This window comes from Bombina bombina, chromosome 4 (assembly GCF_027579735.1).
Source record: "Bombina bombina isolate aBomBom1 chromosome 4, aBomBom1.pri, whole genome shotgun sequence".
NCBI lineage: Eukaryota > Metazoa > Chordata > Amphibia > Anura > Bombinatoridae > Bombina > Bombina bombina.
In genome coordinates this window covers 784008535-784023174 of record NC_069502.1, presented here as the reverse complement: position 1 = coordinate 784023174, position 14640 = coordinate 784008535, and the positions used below count along the sequence as shown (strand labels likewise).

Sequence of the window (14640 nt, the reverse complement as noted above, 5' to 3'; positions counted from 1 at the left end):
TCTAAGACCATTACAACTGTGCATGCTCAAACAGTGGAATGGGGACTATACAGACTTGTCTCCAATGATTCAAGTAGATCAGAAGACCAGAGATTCACTCCGTTGGTGGCTGACCCTGGACCATCTGTCCCAGGGAATGAGCTTCCGCAGACCAGAGTGGGTCATTGTCACGACCGACGCCAGTCTAGTGGGCTGGGGCGCGGTCTGGGAATCCCTGAAAGCTCAGGTCTATGGTCTCGGGAAGAGTCTCTTCTCCCGATAAACATTCTGGAACTGAGAGCGATATTCAATGCTCTCAGGGCTTGGCCTCAACTAGCAAAGGCCAGATTCATAAGGTTCCAATCAGACAACATGACGACCGTTGCGTATATCAATCATCAGGGGGGAACAAGGAGTTCCCTGGCGATGAAAGAAGTGACCAAAATAATTCAATGGGCGGAGGATCACTCCTGCCACCTGTCTGCGATCCACATCCCAGGTGTGGAAAACTGGGAGGCGGATTTTCTAAATCGTCAGACATTCCATCCAGGGGAGTGGGAACTCCATCCGGAGATCTTTGCCCAAATAACTCAATTATGGGGCATTCCAGACATGGATCTGATGGCGTCTCGTCAGAACTTCAAGGTTCCTTGCTACGGGTCCAGATCCAGGGATCCCAAGGCGACTCTAGTAGATGCACTAGTAGCACCTTGGACCTTCAACCTAGCTTATGTATTTCCACCGTTTCCTCTCATTCCCAGGCTGGTAGCCTGGATCAATCAGGAGAGGGCCTCGGTGATCTTGATAGCTCCTGCGTGGCCACGCAGGACTTGGTATGCAGACCTGGTGAATATGTCATCGGTTCCACCATGGAAGCTACCTTTGAGACAGGACCTTCTTGTTCAGGGTCCATTCGAACATCCAAATCTGGTCTCCCTCCAGCTGACGGCTTGGAGATTGAACGCTTGATTCTATCGAAACGTGGGTTTTCAGATTCTGTGATAGATACTCTGGTTCAGGCCAGAAAACCGGTAACTAGAAAGATTTACCATAAAATATGGAAAAGATATATCTGTTGGTGTGAATCCAAAGGATTCCCATGGAATAAGTTAAAAATTCCTAAGATTCTCTCCTTTCTACAAGAAGGTTTGGAGAAAGGATTATCTGCAAGTTCTCTAAAGGGACAGATCTCTGCTTTATCTGTTTTACTACACAAAAGACTGGCAGCTGTGCCAGATGTTCAAGCATTTGTTCAGGCTCTGGTTAGGATCAAGCCTGTTTACAGACCTTTGACTCCTCCCTGGAGTCTAAATCTAGTTCTTTCAGTTCTTCAAGGGGTTCCGTTTGAACCTTTACATTCCATAGATATTAAGTTACTATCTTGGAAAGTTTTGTTTTTGGTTGCAATTTCTTCTGCTAGAAGAGTTTCAGAGTTATCTGCTCTGCAGTGTTCTCCGCCCTATCTGGTGTTCCATGCAGATAAGGTGGTTTTGCGTACTAAGCCTGGTTTTCTTCCAAAGGTTATTTCTAACAAAAATATTAACCAGGAGATAGTTGTACCTTCTTTATGTCCGAATCCAGTTTCAAAGAAGGAACGTTTGTTACACAATTTGGACGTAGTCCGTGCCAAACATCTTCTTTGTTTGTTGTTTATTCTGGTAAAAGGAGAGGTCAAAAAGCGACTTCTACCTCTCTTTCCTTTTGGCTTAAAAGCATCATCCGATTGGCTTATGAGACTGCCGGACGGCAGCCTCCTGAAAGAATCACAGCTCACTCCACTAGGGCTGTGGCTTCCACATGGGCCTTCAAGAACGAAGCTTCTGTTGACCAGATATGTAAGGCAGCGACTTGGTCTTCACTGCACACTTTTGCCAAATTTTACAAATTTGATACTTTTGCTTCTTCGGAGGCTATTTTTGGGAGAAAGGTTTTGCAAGCCGTGGTGCCTTCCATTTAGGTAACCTGATTTGCTCCCTCCCTTCATCCGTGTCCTAAAGCTTTGGTATTGGTTCCCACAAGTAAGGATGACGCCGTGGACCGGACACACCAATGTTGGAGAAAACAGAATTTATGCTTACCTGATAAATTACTTTCTCCAACGGTGTGTCCGGTCCACGGCCCGCCCTGGTTTTTTAATCAGGTCTGATGAATTATTTTCTCTAACTACAGTCACCACGGTACCATATGGTTTCTCCTATATATTTCCTCCTGTCCGTCGGTCGAATGACTGGGGTGGGCGGAGCCTAGGAGGGACTATATGGCCAGCTTTGCTGGGACTCTTTGCCATTTCCTGTTGGGGAAGAGATATTCCCACAAGTAAGGATGACGCCGTGGACCGGACACACCGTTGGAGAAAGTAATTTATCAGGTAAGCATAAATTCTGTTTTACCTGTAAAAAAAGAAATACACCCCCCCAACATTAAAACCTACCACCCACACCCAACCTTATTCTAAAACCTACCCAATCCCCCCTTAAAAAAAACTAACACTACCCCATTGAAGATCACCCTACCTTGAGCCGTCTTCACCCAGCCGGGCAGAAGTCTTCATCCGATCCGGGCACAAGTGGTCCTCCTACCGGGCAGAAGTCTTAATCTGATCCGGGCAGAAGAGGTCCACCATCCGTGCAGAAGTCTTCATCCAAGCGGCATCTTCTATCTTCTTCCATCCGACGAGGAGCGGCTCCATCTTGAAGACATCCAACGCGGAGCATCCTTCCTGGCCGACGGACTAACAACGAATGAAGGTTCCTTTAAATGACGTCATCCAAGATGGCGTCCCTTGAATTCCGATTGGCTGATAGGATTCTATCAGCCAATCGGAATTATGGTAGGTAAAATCCTATTGGCTGATGCAATCAGCCAATCGGATTGAAGTTCAATCCGATTGGCTTATCCAATCAGCCAGTAGGATTGAGCTCGCATTCTATTGGCTGATTGGAACAGCCAATAGAATGCAAGGTTAATAATAGTAATATTATTTAGATATATTTAAATAATAATTAAGTTAGGGGGGTCTTAGGGTTAGACTTAGGTTTAGGGGTTAATAACTTTATTATAGTGGCGGCGACGTTGGCGGCAGATTAGGGGTTAATAGATTTAATAGGCTATGTGGGCTATGGCGGTTTAGGGGTTAATACTAGAATAGGTTTATTGCGGTGTGGGCTATGGCAGTTTAGGGGTTAATAATTTAGTTATTACTTGCAGTGTGGGCTATGGCGGTTTAGGGGTTAATAATTAGTCTTATTGCGTTGTGGGGGATTGTCGGTCTAGGGGTTAATATATTTATTATTAGTAGTGAGAGGGGGGATTGCGGATATAGGGGTTTTATGTGTCGGGCTTACTTTTGGGAGGCAGGTTAGACTTTTACGGGAAATTTTATATTTACTTTACTTTTTTTAGGCGCCGGCAGTTTCTAAAGTGCCGTAAGTCACTATCGACTCCAGAAATTTGTAGTTACGCTCATTTCTGGACAACGCTAGTTTATCAGACTTACGGCACTTTAGGAACTGCCGGCGGGGTATATGTAATACCCCGATGTGAGAGGTGAAATTCCGGGCGGCACAGGTTCCCACGTTTGCGCCAAAACCTGCGCCGTATATGGGATCGCACCCCTGATTTTTAATCAGGAAAAGGCAGTCTCCGAACGCACTACTTTCTTTCCAAAGTAGTATCTATAGATTTATGCCTAGCCCCTAAAAATTCTAAGGAGCGTCCTCTTTATAATCTTCATGTCATGAGGGCACTAAACTTTTATGTTGAAAAGTTTAGACTTTTTGTTTGTCCATTTTTCTGGACCTTGCAAGGGACATAAAGCTACAGCTATTACCTTGCTTCTTTGCTTAAAGCTTTAGTTTGCAAGGCAATATTTGGTCATGGAGAAGACTTCCTCTGAATTTTTTACTGCTCATTCCACTAGGATAGTAGCTACTTTTTGGGCTTTTCTTCATGAGGCTTCTATAGACCAAACTTGCAAGGCAGCTACTTGGTCCTCTTCACACTTTTGTTGAATGTTACTATTTTGATGTGTATGCCTCTTCTGAGTAACATTCCTGCCTTAACTGAACATGGTGGCCTTGTGGACTTCATTGCTTGGGTATAAGATCTCTCATCATCTTATGGGGGGGGGGGGGAAATATTATTTCTTAATTAATTTCTTGATAGTGAGAGTCCAAGTGCCCCATCCTTCTTTGTAATACAGTAGATAGCAGAACTTATTTTGCACTTAATTTGCCCTGCTTTGAATTTCCTGATTTCAAGTTTTCTTCCATTTACTTGGTCAGAGAATCTGTGAGAGTGGGTGGTATTAAAACTCTGATATGTAGTTGTTTTTTTTTTGCCTCCTCCTAGTAGACTGGGTATAATACCAGATGTGATCATCTTGTGAATTCTCACCATGAAATAAATAAGCTTGTTAGGTAGGAATCCCTTTTTTTTTTCCCAGGTACTTGCTTAAATACCATAGTCTGATTATTCAGGATAGCATAGTAAATAATACTTAATCTATTAATTCAGATTTTGGTAGCATTTTTTATTCCAGCCGAGAAACTGATACATAGTACATGCTTGTTTTGCCATAGATAAAAACATTTTTTTCTCTCAATTTCAGGTAGTTATGCAAAGTAACTCAGCAAAGATGTTTATTAAGCTGTGGGCTTGTTTTTCCACTCTTAGACAGAAAGGAACATTTATTTTGTTGCCTTCTGCATAATATTTTGTTAGTTATTGCCTCGGGTTAGTAAGTCTGCTCTTATGAGGAACTGCTTCTGATTTTTGTTTTTCACTTTGAGTAGAATTCTCTCACATTTGGGTATTGTTATTTTTTTACATTCATTTAGAACCAGGGTTTTGGACCACTAGTGAGGAAAAGTTGCTTTTACCAATAATGGGCTAGATTACAATGGCACGCTAAAGTTAGTGCAGGTTGCGATAAGCAATATCGCGATCACGCTAACTTATCCGCATATTACAAGTTGAAAGTAAACGGGTGCGCTCAAACAGAATTTCCACTTATGACCGAAGACATGGAGGCCCATTTATCAAGCTCCATATGGAGCTTGAAGGGCCGTGTTTCTAAAGACCGCTGCTCCATAACCCTGTCCGCCTGCTCTGATGAGGCGGACAGGAATCGCCGCAATTCAACCCGATCGAGTACGATCGGGTTGATTAACACCTCCCTGCTGGTGGCCCATTGGCCGCAAGTCTGCAGGGGGCGGCGTTGCACCAGCTGCTGGTGCAATGCTGAATATGGAGAGCGTATTGCTCTCCGTATTCAGCGAGGTCTTGCGGACTTGATCCGCACTGTCGAATCAGGTCTGCAAGACCTTTGATAAATTGGCCTCCTAGTGTAAGGTTTAAGGGGTAAAAAAAACTGCGCCAAACACAACAAAAATTTTATAAATATTAAAAAGTATATGAGAAGATATTTCACTGAAAAGGTCTATAATGTTTGCGTGTGTATGTGTGTGTATATATATATATATATATATATATATATATATATATATGTATCTCTCTCTCTCTCTCTCTCTCTCTCTCTCTATATATATATATATATATATATATATATATATATATATATATATATATATATAAGTTGCTTTCCTGATTTTAATCACAAAGATTAATTTATTATAAGAGTTGGCCTGAGTAATTATGTTGATGAACTTGAGTATTATTACCTGGAGACTTTTAAACAGAAAACATGATTGTCTCTCTCAATTCAATCTGCTCTATTAAAAGAGATATTTGCTTATTTATTTTTTCTGTATATGAAAGAACAACAGGTTAATGAAAAATTATATATTTTTTTCAACCAAAAAAGCACAGTAGTACATTTTGAAAATACCTTTAAATGGAACAAAGAGTATCATGTCCCTTTAATCCACAACCTTATTAAACTTTAATTCAAATGTTCTGGGTTCAAGAAAGTGATATAACCAATATGCAAATGTGTGCAGGACTCAGGACACCGGACATAAAAATGTTTCCATTCTAATAACACAGGTTTTCATGCATGTGATAAAGGAGGGTTTTTCAAACTTTTTTCGCCAAGACACAGTGCCATGATAACACATACGTTTGTGACCCTAGTTTTATGTTTGGTCTGAAAACTTCTGAAGTAATATACAACAAGATAGCTGCAATTTTTGGCAAAGTGACTAAAATGTGTGCGTAGTTTATTCCTGATTATAGTCAAACTTGAAAGTACTGTAAAAGGTAACAACACACACACACCTCACACTTTCATACAACATACACCACAAACACTCTCATACAACACACACAACACACACACACACCACTCATACTCATATAACACGTAACACACACTGCACACTCTCATACAACACACACAACACACACACACTCCACTCACTCATATAACACATAACCCACACTGCACACTCTCGTACAGCACACACACACTCTCTCTCATTTAACACCCACACACAAGTCGCGACCCAGTAAACATGGTGTTACTATCCAGTAATGGATCCTGACCCGTGGTTTGAAGAACCCCGTGGTAAAGGTATATACAAATTATTAACAAACTCCTTGTAAAAAAGTAAAGCCACGATTAACATAAACTATGACTTTCATAGCTGTAAACTACTCAGAGCTTTATTTATTGAATGGTTCAAGTAGTATAATAATTTATTTGGTTTTATATTTAATTATATTTTTGTTTGTTTACATCAGCCCTCTCTATTTGCTTATTACAGGGAAGAATGGACAGAGGCAATTCAAGCGGTAGCAGACAGACTGCAGAAGCTAGAAGAGGAAAGAATGAGCTGCAGTCCAACCTCTCAGATAGATAATATTTGTGAAGAAGAAATGGATGCATCTACAACTCACCATAAAAGAAAGGTAGAACATATTCATTGTGGACATTTTGAATCTGATGAGTTTTTAACCAGTTGTGACCAACCATAAAGGGCCAATTTAGTTTCTTTACTTGCATAGCTGGTAACAATTTTTACTAAAGAGATGTTACCCAAATGCTTTTGAAAATGATGCAGCATATTTGTAAAAAGCTGACTAGAAAATATCACATGAACAGGAAGTTATTTTTATCACTTTCAAATTATTTAACATATGGCTACATGTCTCTTAAACAAAATAAAAATACATACCCTTTTATACTTCACATAAGCAAGTTATAATAGTGCCACAAAACTACATATAGATAGAGACCCATATCTCTCTCTCTCTCTCTCTCTCTCTCTCTCTCTATATATATATATATATATATATATATATATATATATATATATCTATATATATATATATATATATATATATATATATATATATATATATATATACAGGTGGCCCTCGTTTTACAACGGTTCAATTTACACCGTTTCAGAATAACAACCTTCTTTTCCAGTCATGTGACTGCTATTGAAAAGCATTGAGAAGCAGTGCATTTATTAAAATAGCCAGTAAGTGGAGCTGTCCGCTTGTGTTGCAGCAAAGCCAAGCAAGCTGAAATTAATCAGTTTAACTAGACCTGAGCTATCGAGCAGATTTCAAAGGAACAAGATCTTCCTGTCTATAAATCAGTCCAGATTGGAATGCAAAGAAAGAACTGTTTGCAGAAAAATGCAAGTGAAGTCTGTGTTGTGTGATTATTTTATTAAGTTTATAATGCTGTTTAGCAAATGTTTTTGTTCATTTAACTTACTTTAATTATATATTCTGTGTTGTGTGATTATTTTATTAGGTTTATAATGGTGTTTAGCATTTAAAGTCTACATTTCAAAGCTTTAAAAATAATGTATTAGGTGTTACTTATGACAATTTTGAGAGGGGCCTGGAACCTATCTCCCTCACTTCCCATTGACTTACATTATAAACTAGGTTTCAATTTACAACGGTTTCGATTTACAACCATTCCTTCTGGAACCTAACCCCGGCATAAACTGAGGGCTACCTGTATATATCTTTCTCTCTCACTTTCTCTCTGTTTCTCACACTCTCACTCTTTCTCTCTCTCACTTTCTCTCTCTCTCACTTTCTCTCTCTCTCTCTCTCTCTCTCTCTCTCTCTCACTCTCTCTCTCACTTTCTCTCTCTCTCTCTCTCTCACTCTCTCTCTGTCGCTCTCTTTCTCTCTCTCTCTCTCTCTCTCTCTCTCTCTTTCTCTCTCTCTCTCTCTGTCTCTCGCTCTTTCTCTTTCTCTCGCTCTTTCTCTCTTATGCTTTACTTTACCGATAATAAAGATGCAGCAGAATGGGGTTGTAGCAGAAAGATAAACTTTTACAGTCTTTTACAGTCTTTGTGTTTACCACCTCAATTGGAAGTTTATTCCATGAATCCACCACCATTTCTGTAACAAAATGTTTCTTCACTTTAATATATGCCTAGATTACGAGTCTTGCGTTAGCCTTAAAAAGCAGCGTTGAGAGGTACCAACGCTGCTTTTTAACGCCCGCTGGTATTACGAGTCAGGTAGGTACAGGTGTACCGCTCACTTTTTTTTGCGCTACTCGAGCTTACCGCAAATCCCCTTACGTCAATTGCGTATCCTATCTTTTCTATGGGACTTGCATAACGCTGGTATTACGAGTCTTGCAGAAAGTGAGCGGTACACCCTCTCATGTCAAGACTCCTACCGCATTTAAAAGTCAGTAGTTAAGAGTTTTATGGGTTAACGCCATAACATAAAACTCTCAACTAAAGTGCTAAAAAGTACACTAACACCCATAAACTACCTATTAACCCCTAAACCGAGCCCCCCCCCCCCCACATTGGAAACACTTAAATAAAAAATGTAACCCCTAATCTGCCGACCGGACATCGCCGCCACTTTAATAAATATATTAACCCCTAAACCGCCGCACTCCCGCCTCACAAACATTAGTTACATTTTATTAACCCCCTAATCTGCCGTCCCTAACATCGCCGACACCTACCTACATTTATTAACCCCTAATCTGCTGCCCACAACATCAACGCAACTATATTACATTTATTAACCCCTAAACCTAAGTATAACCCTAACCCTAACACCCCCTAACTTAAATATAATTTAAATTAAACTAAATAAAATTACTACAATTAAATAAATAATTCCTATTTAAAACTAAATACTTACCTATAAAATAAACCATAAGCTAGCTACAATAAAACTAATAGTTACATTTGTATCTAGCTTAGGGCTTATATTTATTTTACAGGCAACTTTGTATTTATTTTAACTAGGTACAATAGTTATTAAATAGTTAACTATTTAATAACTACCTAGTTAAAATAAAGACAAATATACCTGTAAAATAAATCCTAACCTAAATTACAATTACACCTAACACTACACTATCATTAAATTAATTACATAAACTACCTACAATTAATTACAATTAAATTAAATAAACTAAAGTACAAAAAAAAAAAACACTAAATTACAGAAAATAAAAAATAATTACAAGAATTTTAAACTAATTACACCTAATCTAATCCACCTAATAAAATAAAAAAGCCCCCCAAAATAATAAAATTCCCTAGCCTATACTAAATTACAAATAGCCCTTAAAAGAGCCTTTTGCGGGGCATTGCCCAAAAGTAATCAGCTCTTTTACCTGTAAAAACAAAAATACAAACCCACCACCCACACACCCAACCCTACTCTAAAACCAACCCAATCCCCCCTTAATAAAACCTAACACTACCCCCTTGAAGATCACCCTATGTTGAGCTGTCTTCACCCAGCCGGGCACAAGTGATCCTCCAGAGGGGCAGAATTCTTCATCCAATCTGGGCAGAAGAGGACCTGGGGTGCAGAAGTCTTCATCCAAGCGGCATCTTCTATCTTCATCCATCCGGAGTGGAGCGGGTCCATCTTCAATCCAGCCGACGCGGAGCATCCTCTTCAAACAAAGTCCAAGCGAACAATGAAGGTTCCTTTAAATGACGTCATCCAAGATGGCGTCCCTTGAATTCCGATTGGCTGATAGGATTCTATCAGCCAATCGGAATTAAGGTAGGAAAAATTCTATTGGCTGATACAATCAGCCAATAGGATTGAGCTTGCATTCTATTGGCTGATTGGAACAGCCAATAGAATGTGAGCTCAATCCTATTGGCTGATTGGATCAGAAGAATTCTGCCCCTCTGGAGGGTCATTTGTGCCCGGCTGGGTGAAGACGGCTCAAGGTAGGGTGATCTTCAAGGGGGTAGTGTTAGGTTTTATTAAGGGGGGATTGGGTGGGTTTTAGAGTAGGGTTGGGTGTGTGGGTGGTGGGTTTTAATGTGGGGGTATTGTATTTTTTCTTTACAGGTAAAAGAGCTGATTACTTTGGGGCAATGCCCCGCAAAAGGCCCTTTTAAGGGCTATTTGTAATTTAGTATAGGGTAGGGATTTTTATTATTTTGGGGGGCTTTTTTATTTTATAAGGGGGATTAGAGTAGATGTAATTAGTTTAAAACAATTGTAATTATTTTTTTATTTTCTGTAATTTAGTGTTGTTGTTTTTTCGTGCTTTAGTTTATTTAATTTAATTGTAGTTAGTTTAGGTAATTAATTTAATTATAGTGTGGTGTTAGGTGTAATTGTAACTTAGGTTAGGATTTATTTTACAGGTAAATTTGTCTTTATTTTAGCTAGGTAGTTATTAAATAGTTAATAACTATTTAATAACTATTGTACCTAGTTAAAATAAAAATAAATCCTAAAATAGCTACAATGTAACTATTAGTTATATAGTAGCTAACTTAGGGTTTATTTTACAGGCAAGTATTTAGTTTTAAATAGGAAAAATATATTGAATTGTAGTTATTTTATTTATTTTATTTTTTTTTAAATTATATTTAAATTAGGGGGGTTTTTAGGGTTAGACTTAGGTTTAGGGGTTAATAACTTTATTATAGTGGCGGCGACGTTGGCGGCAGCAGATTAGGGGTTAATAAATTTAATATAGGTGTCAGTGATGTTAGGGGCAGCAGATTAGGGGTTCATAAGTATAATGTAGGTGGCGGCGGTGTCCGGAGCGGCAGATTAGGGGTTAATAATATAAAGTAGGTTGCGGCGATGATGGGGGTGGCAGATTAGGGGTTAATAAGTGTAAGATTAGGGGTGTTTAGACTCGGGGTTCATGTTAGGGTGTAGGTGTATACATAAAATGTATTTACCCATAGGAATCAATTGGGCTGCTTTTTTGCAGGTGTTAGGTTTTTTTTTCAGCCAGCTCAGCCCCATTGTTTCCTACGGGGAAATCGTGCACGAGCACGTTTAGCCAGCTTACCGCCACCATAAGCAGCGCTGGTATTACAGTGAGATGTGGAGCTAAATTTTGTTCTATGCTCACTTTTTAGAGGCTAACGCCGGGTTTAAAAAAAAACTGTAATACCAGCGTTGTTTAAAGTGAGCAGTGAGAGAAAACTGAGCGTTAGAACCGCAAGCCTTACCGACAAAAACTCGTAATCTAGCAGCCAGTGTTTCTAGCCACATAGACGTGTATCAATATTTACAGTGATTTATGCATATGATTCTATATGTACCATAGTAAGGTTTGATTGTAATGAATACATGTAGTGAATAAGCCAAATGAGATTAAACGTTTCAACTCCATAGACTTTTAAAGTCAAACCTCCATGGCAGTGTTATCTATGATATCTATGATTATGCCGAAGCGCTTCAGATGGCATGGGTAGTTCTGCGACTCTCTTACTATTTTCTGTTTTTTTGTTTGCTCGTTTTATAACTTGCTGCTGATTTTAATTGGATTACAATAAAAGATCATTTTTAACATAAGGATGGAGCTGGTTTTGATTTTTCTTGGGGGTTACATCAGTCCATCTCATTGACAGTAAAGTCAAAATAAAACTTTCATGATTCAGATAGAATATGCATTTTTAAAATTTTCCAATTTATTTCTGTAATCATATAAATGTTGTTCTCTTCTCAACTTGTGCTTGTTTCAGTGCACTTTCCCTTGCATTTACAACCCGTAAACCAAATAATGATAAGCAAAAGCACTCAAAACCTCCTTTTAACTATTTATATGAACCTCCTAAGCTGTTAATGTTCCACTCTTGGACCCACATGTAATATCTAGCATTAACGGAGGCATACTAGAATGATATACATTTTTATATACCTCCCCAATGGTGTATAGGCTACTAATGAACCAATATGATAGTTCTTAAATGGCTGGAGGTGGAAAACTATAGTGATATACGGTCCCTTTTGGACCATGGTATACAAATTATAATCTATAGATTACTTCTTTGAACCACATGACTAATTCGTTTTAGCTGTAACAAAGCAATTGTCAACAAAAACATATAGACTAGCCCTTGATAATAAGATAGAATGATACACTGCAATGATCCATAAGCTGATATATCTATTTATTTCCACATAGCTCTGTCAGTGCTTGGAATGCAGAAGTGTAATTCTCTCTTATAGTTATTTTTATCCCACTGTGCAACTTAAAATATCTGAAGTGAACATCAAAATGTATCTCAAAATAGCGGACCAGAGCCGCTTTGTGTAAATCCCAGCCTAAATACTGGGTGTACAGCAACCACCTATTCGGAAGATAAGTTTTGTGTCACTAATTATATTGTTAGACGTGGGTACTATGGCGGGTTACTCAAGGCTGAATTGATAAATTGGAAATTAAGTCACACTCACAAAATGTATAACTGTGAACCAGTGAAATAAAGACTATGTGACATAATGCTAAAATATTGCCTCAATAGGGGGGGGCAGAGCTAAGGTATTTTGTGATGCAACAGAATTCAGTTCAGAATGTACATAGGTTAATGGAGACAAATACATATTTTAGAACAGAAGCCAAATGTGTCATGTAGAACAAAATTGAAAATAGAATGGAACTAATTTTTCACATAAAGTCCCTAAATTAACATCTCTGACAACAACAAATAGAACGAAATATAATTGCAAGCTAAATTGTCCTTAATAACAATGCGTAAATCCGTATACTGACCATAATATGATACCTCATTTTTATAGGGTAAATAAATTAAGCTTAACTCCCTTATAACGTGAAGTGCCTTATAGAATGATGTCTTATTATAATTTATGAAAAAATTAAAGGCGGAGGTATGTATACGAGATGGGAATGATAACAAGTTGTGACTGTAAACATACTGCCACAAAAGGGGCATTAGTCAAAAACATTAGCTTTTGTAGCCTATTAAAATATTGAGCGCACCATAAATATATGCCTTTGTGCTAAGTTTCATATAGGTTAATGACAAATAACTTTCACCTTAAATAATCACTAGGTGCTTAGATGAATATAATAATAATAATTAAAAAAAACAAAGCTACTGATATATAGGGGACTTCGAAAATTCAAGTGATGATATCCTAAAACCTAGCTGATATATATTGGTACTCTCACGAGCTAGACACATAGTCTTAAGTACAATGTTATTGGGTTAAAGCTCTTATGCTCTGCTGACTAAAGGAACAGCGCCAGGACCCTATGTTTAAAGCAATAAATTAGAAAAATTATGCATAGTACTTGATATACCCTAATAAGATGTTTATAGTGAAGACTCAACATATGCAATATATAGGAACATTAATAGTTATACATACAGTATACATATCTATTTCCTCTGCACAAAGGGCAGATTGGTCTAACAAGATGGACTGACCACTTTAACAAATACGGAGAGGCTCAAGTACAGAAAAAATTATGAACCAGCATGTACAGTATTACAAACCATCTTATGTATGACCGTAAACAAAAGCTGCAGTGATATAACTAACCATTATAAACGTGGGGCATGATAGGGGAAACATCAAATCTAAATAACTTATGTAGACTAAGGGTACCATAATGATCTCACTGTAGTAGCGGGGGTTTCAGTAACTGAACCTACAAACGACCATACAACTGAAATGGGACCCGTGATAAATCAAACCCCACTCAGCCCACTCCTAATGCGACAAACTGGCTCGTATATGGTGAGCCACGAGATTGCAGTATGGGCTGGAGCCGTTGGTCTATGGCCCCCCACTTGGCAGAAATATGCAGCCTGTTAAGATGGCCATAAGTCTTTGAACCAGATCCAACAAGTTACCCGTACATGAAGTCCCCTTGTATCCCAAAATCCCTCCTATGATGTTTGAGGACACCTCGTTCTCTCCGCTCAGCTGGGATACTGCTCACAGTCCAAGTTCCAAACAAGAAGTTGAAGCTAGTCAGGAGGCCGACCGCACCATCCTGAGCTCCTGCTAGCAAGGATTTTGTATATGGCTGGATTTTCAGTTCCACAGAGACTCCAATACGGCTCAAGGTGGCTATAGTCTGTCGGGCCTCTATAATAGGATGGGTCAGTAAGTCCTGTGCTATCTGAGCTTGTAGATAAGGGCCCAACGGGTTGGAAATTTTAGTCGGGTTTGCAGCCTGTATGTCTTCTTGAAGATCTGCTGCGTCATGCACCGGAGGGCCGATCGTATCCCCCTCTGTACGGGCCACAGCAACATATGAGAACTGCGCTACCCGGGGAAGCAATTCTGAGGCATTAGGCTCTGCTCCACATCTCATCTCTGTAAGTACCGGTAAATCCTGCTGCCGATCTAGGTTAATATCCATCTCAGATGTTTGGGTAGTGGGAGATCGGCCTGAATTGGCATAGTATGTCATCCACTTCTGAGCCAGCTCTCCCAGCATCAAGG

At 39.0% G+C, this 14640-nt stretch overlaps 1 protein-coding gene across 6 annotated transcripts in view; it reads left to right on the top strand.

The window, feature by feature from the left end:
• Positions 1-14640, top strand: part of AKT3 (AKT serine/threonine kinase 3) — a 995132-nt gene that overhangs the window by 630188 nt on the left and 350304 nt on the right. For all 6 annotated transcript variants that reach the window (XM_053711160.1, XM_053711156.1, XM_053711157.1 and 3 more), the window contains one exon: positions 6705-6849. In XM_053711160.1, coding sequence (XP_053567135.1) covers positions 6705-6849 — 145 coding nt within the window. The remainder of the gene's footprint in view (positions 1-6704; positions 6850-14640) is intronic.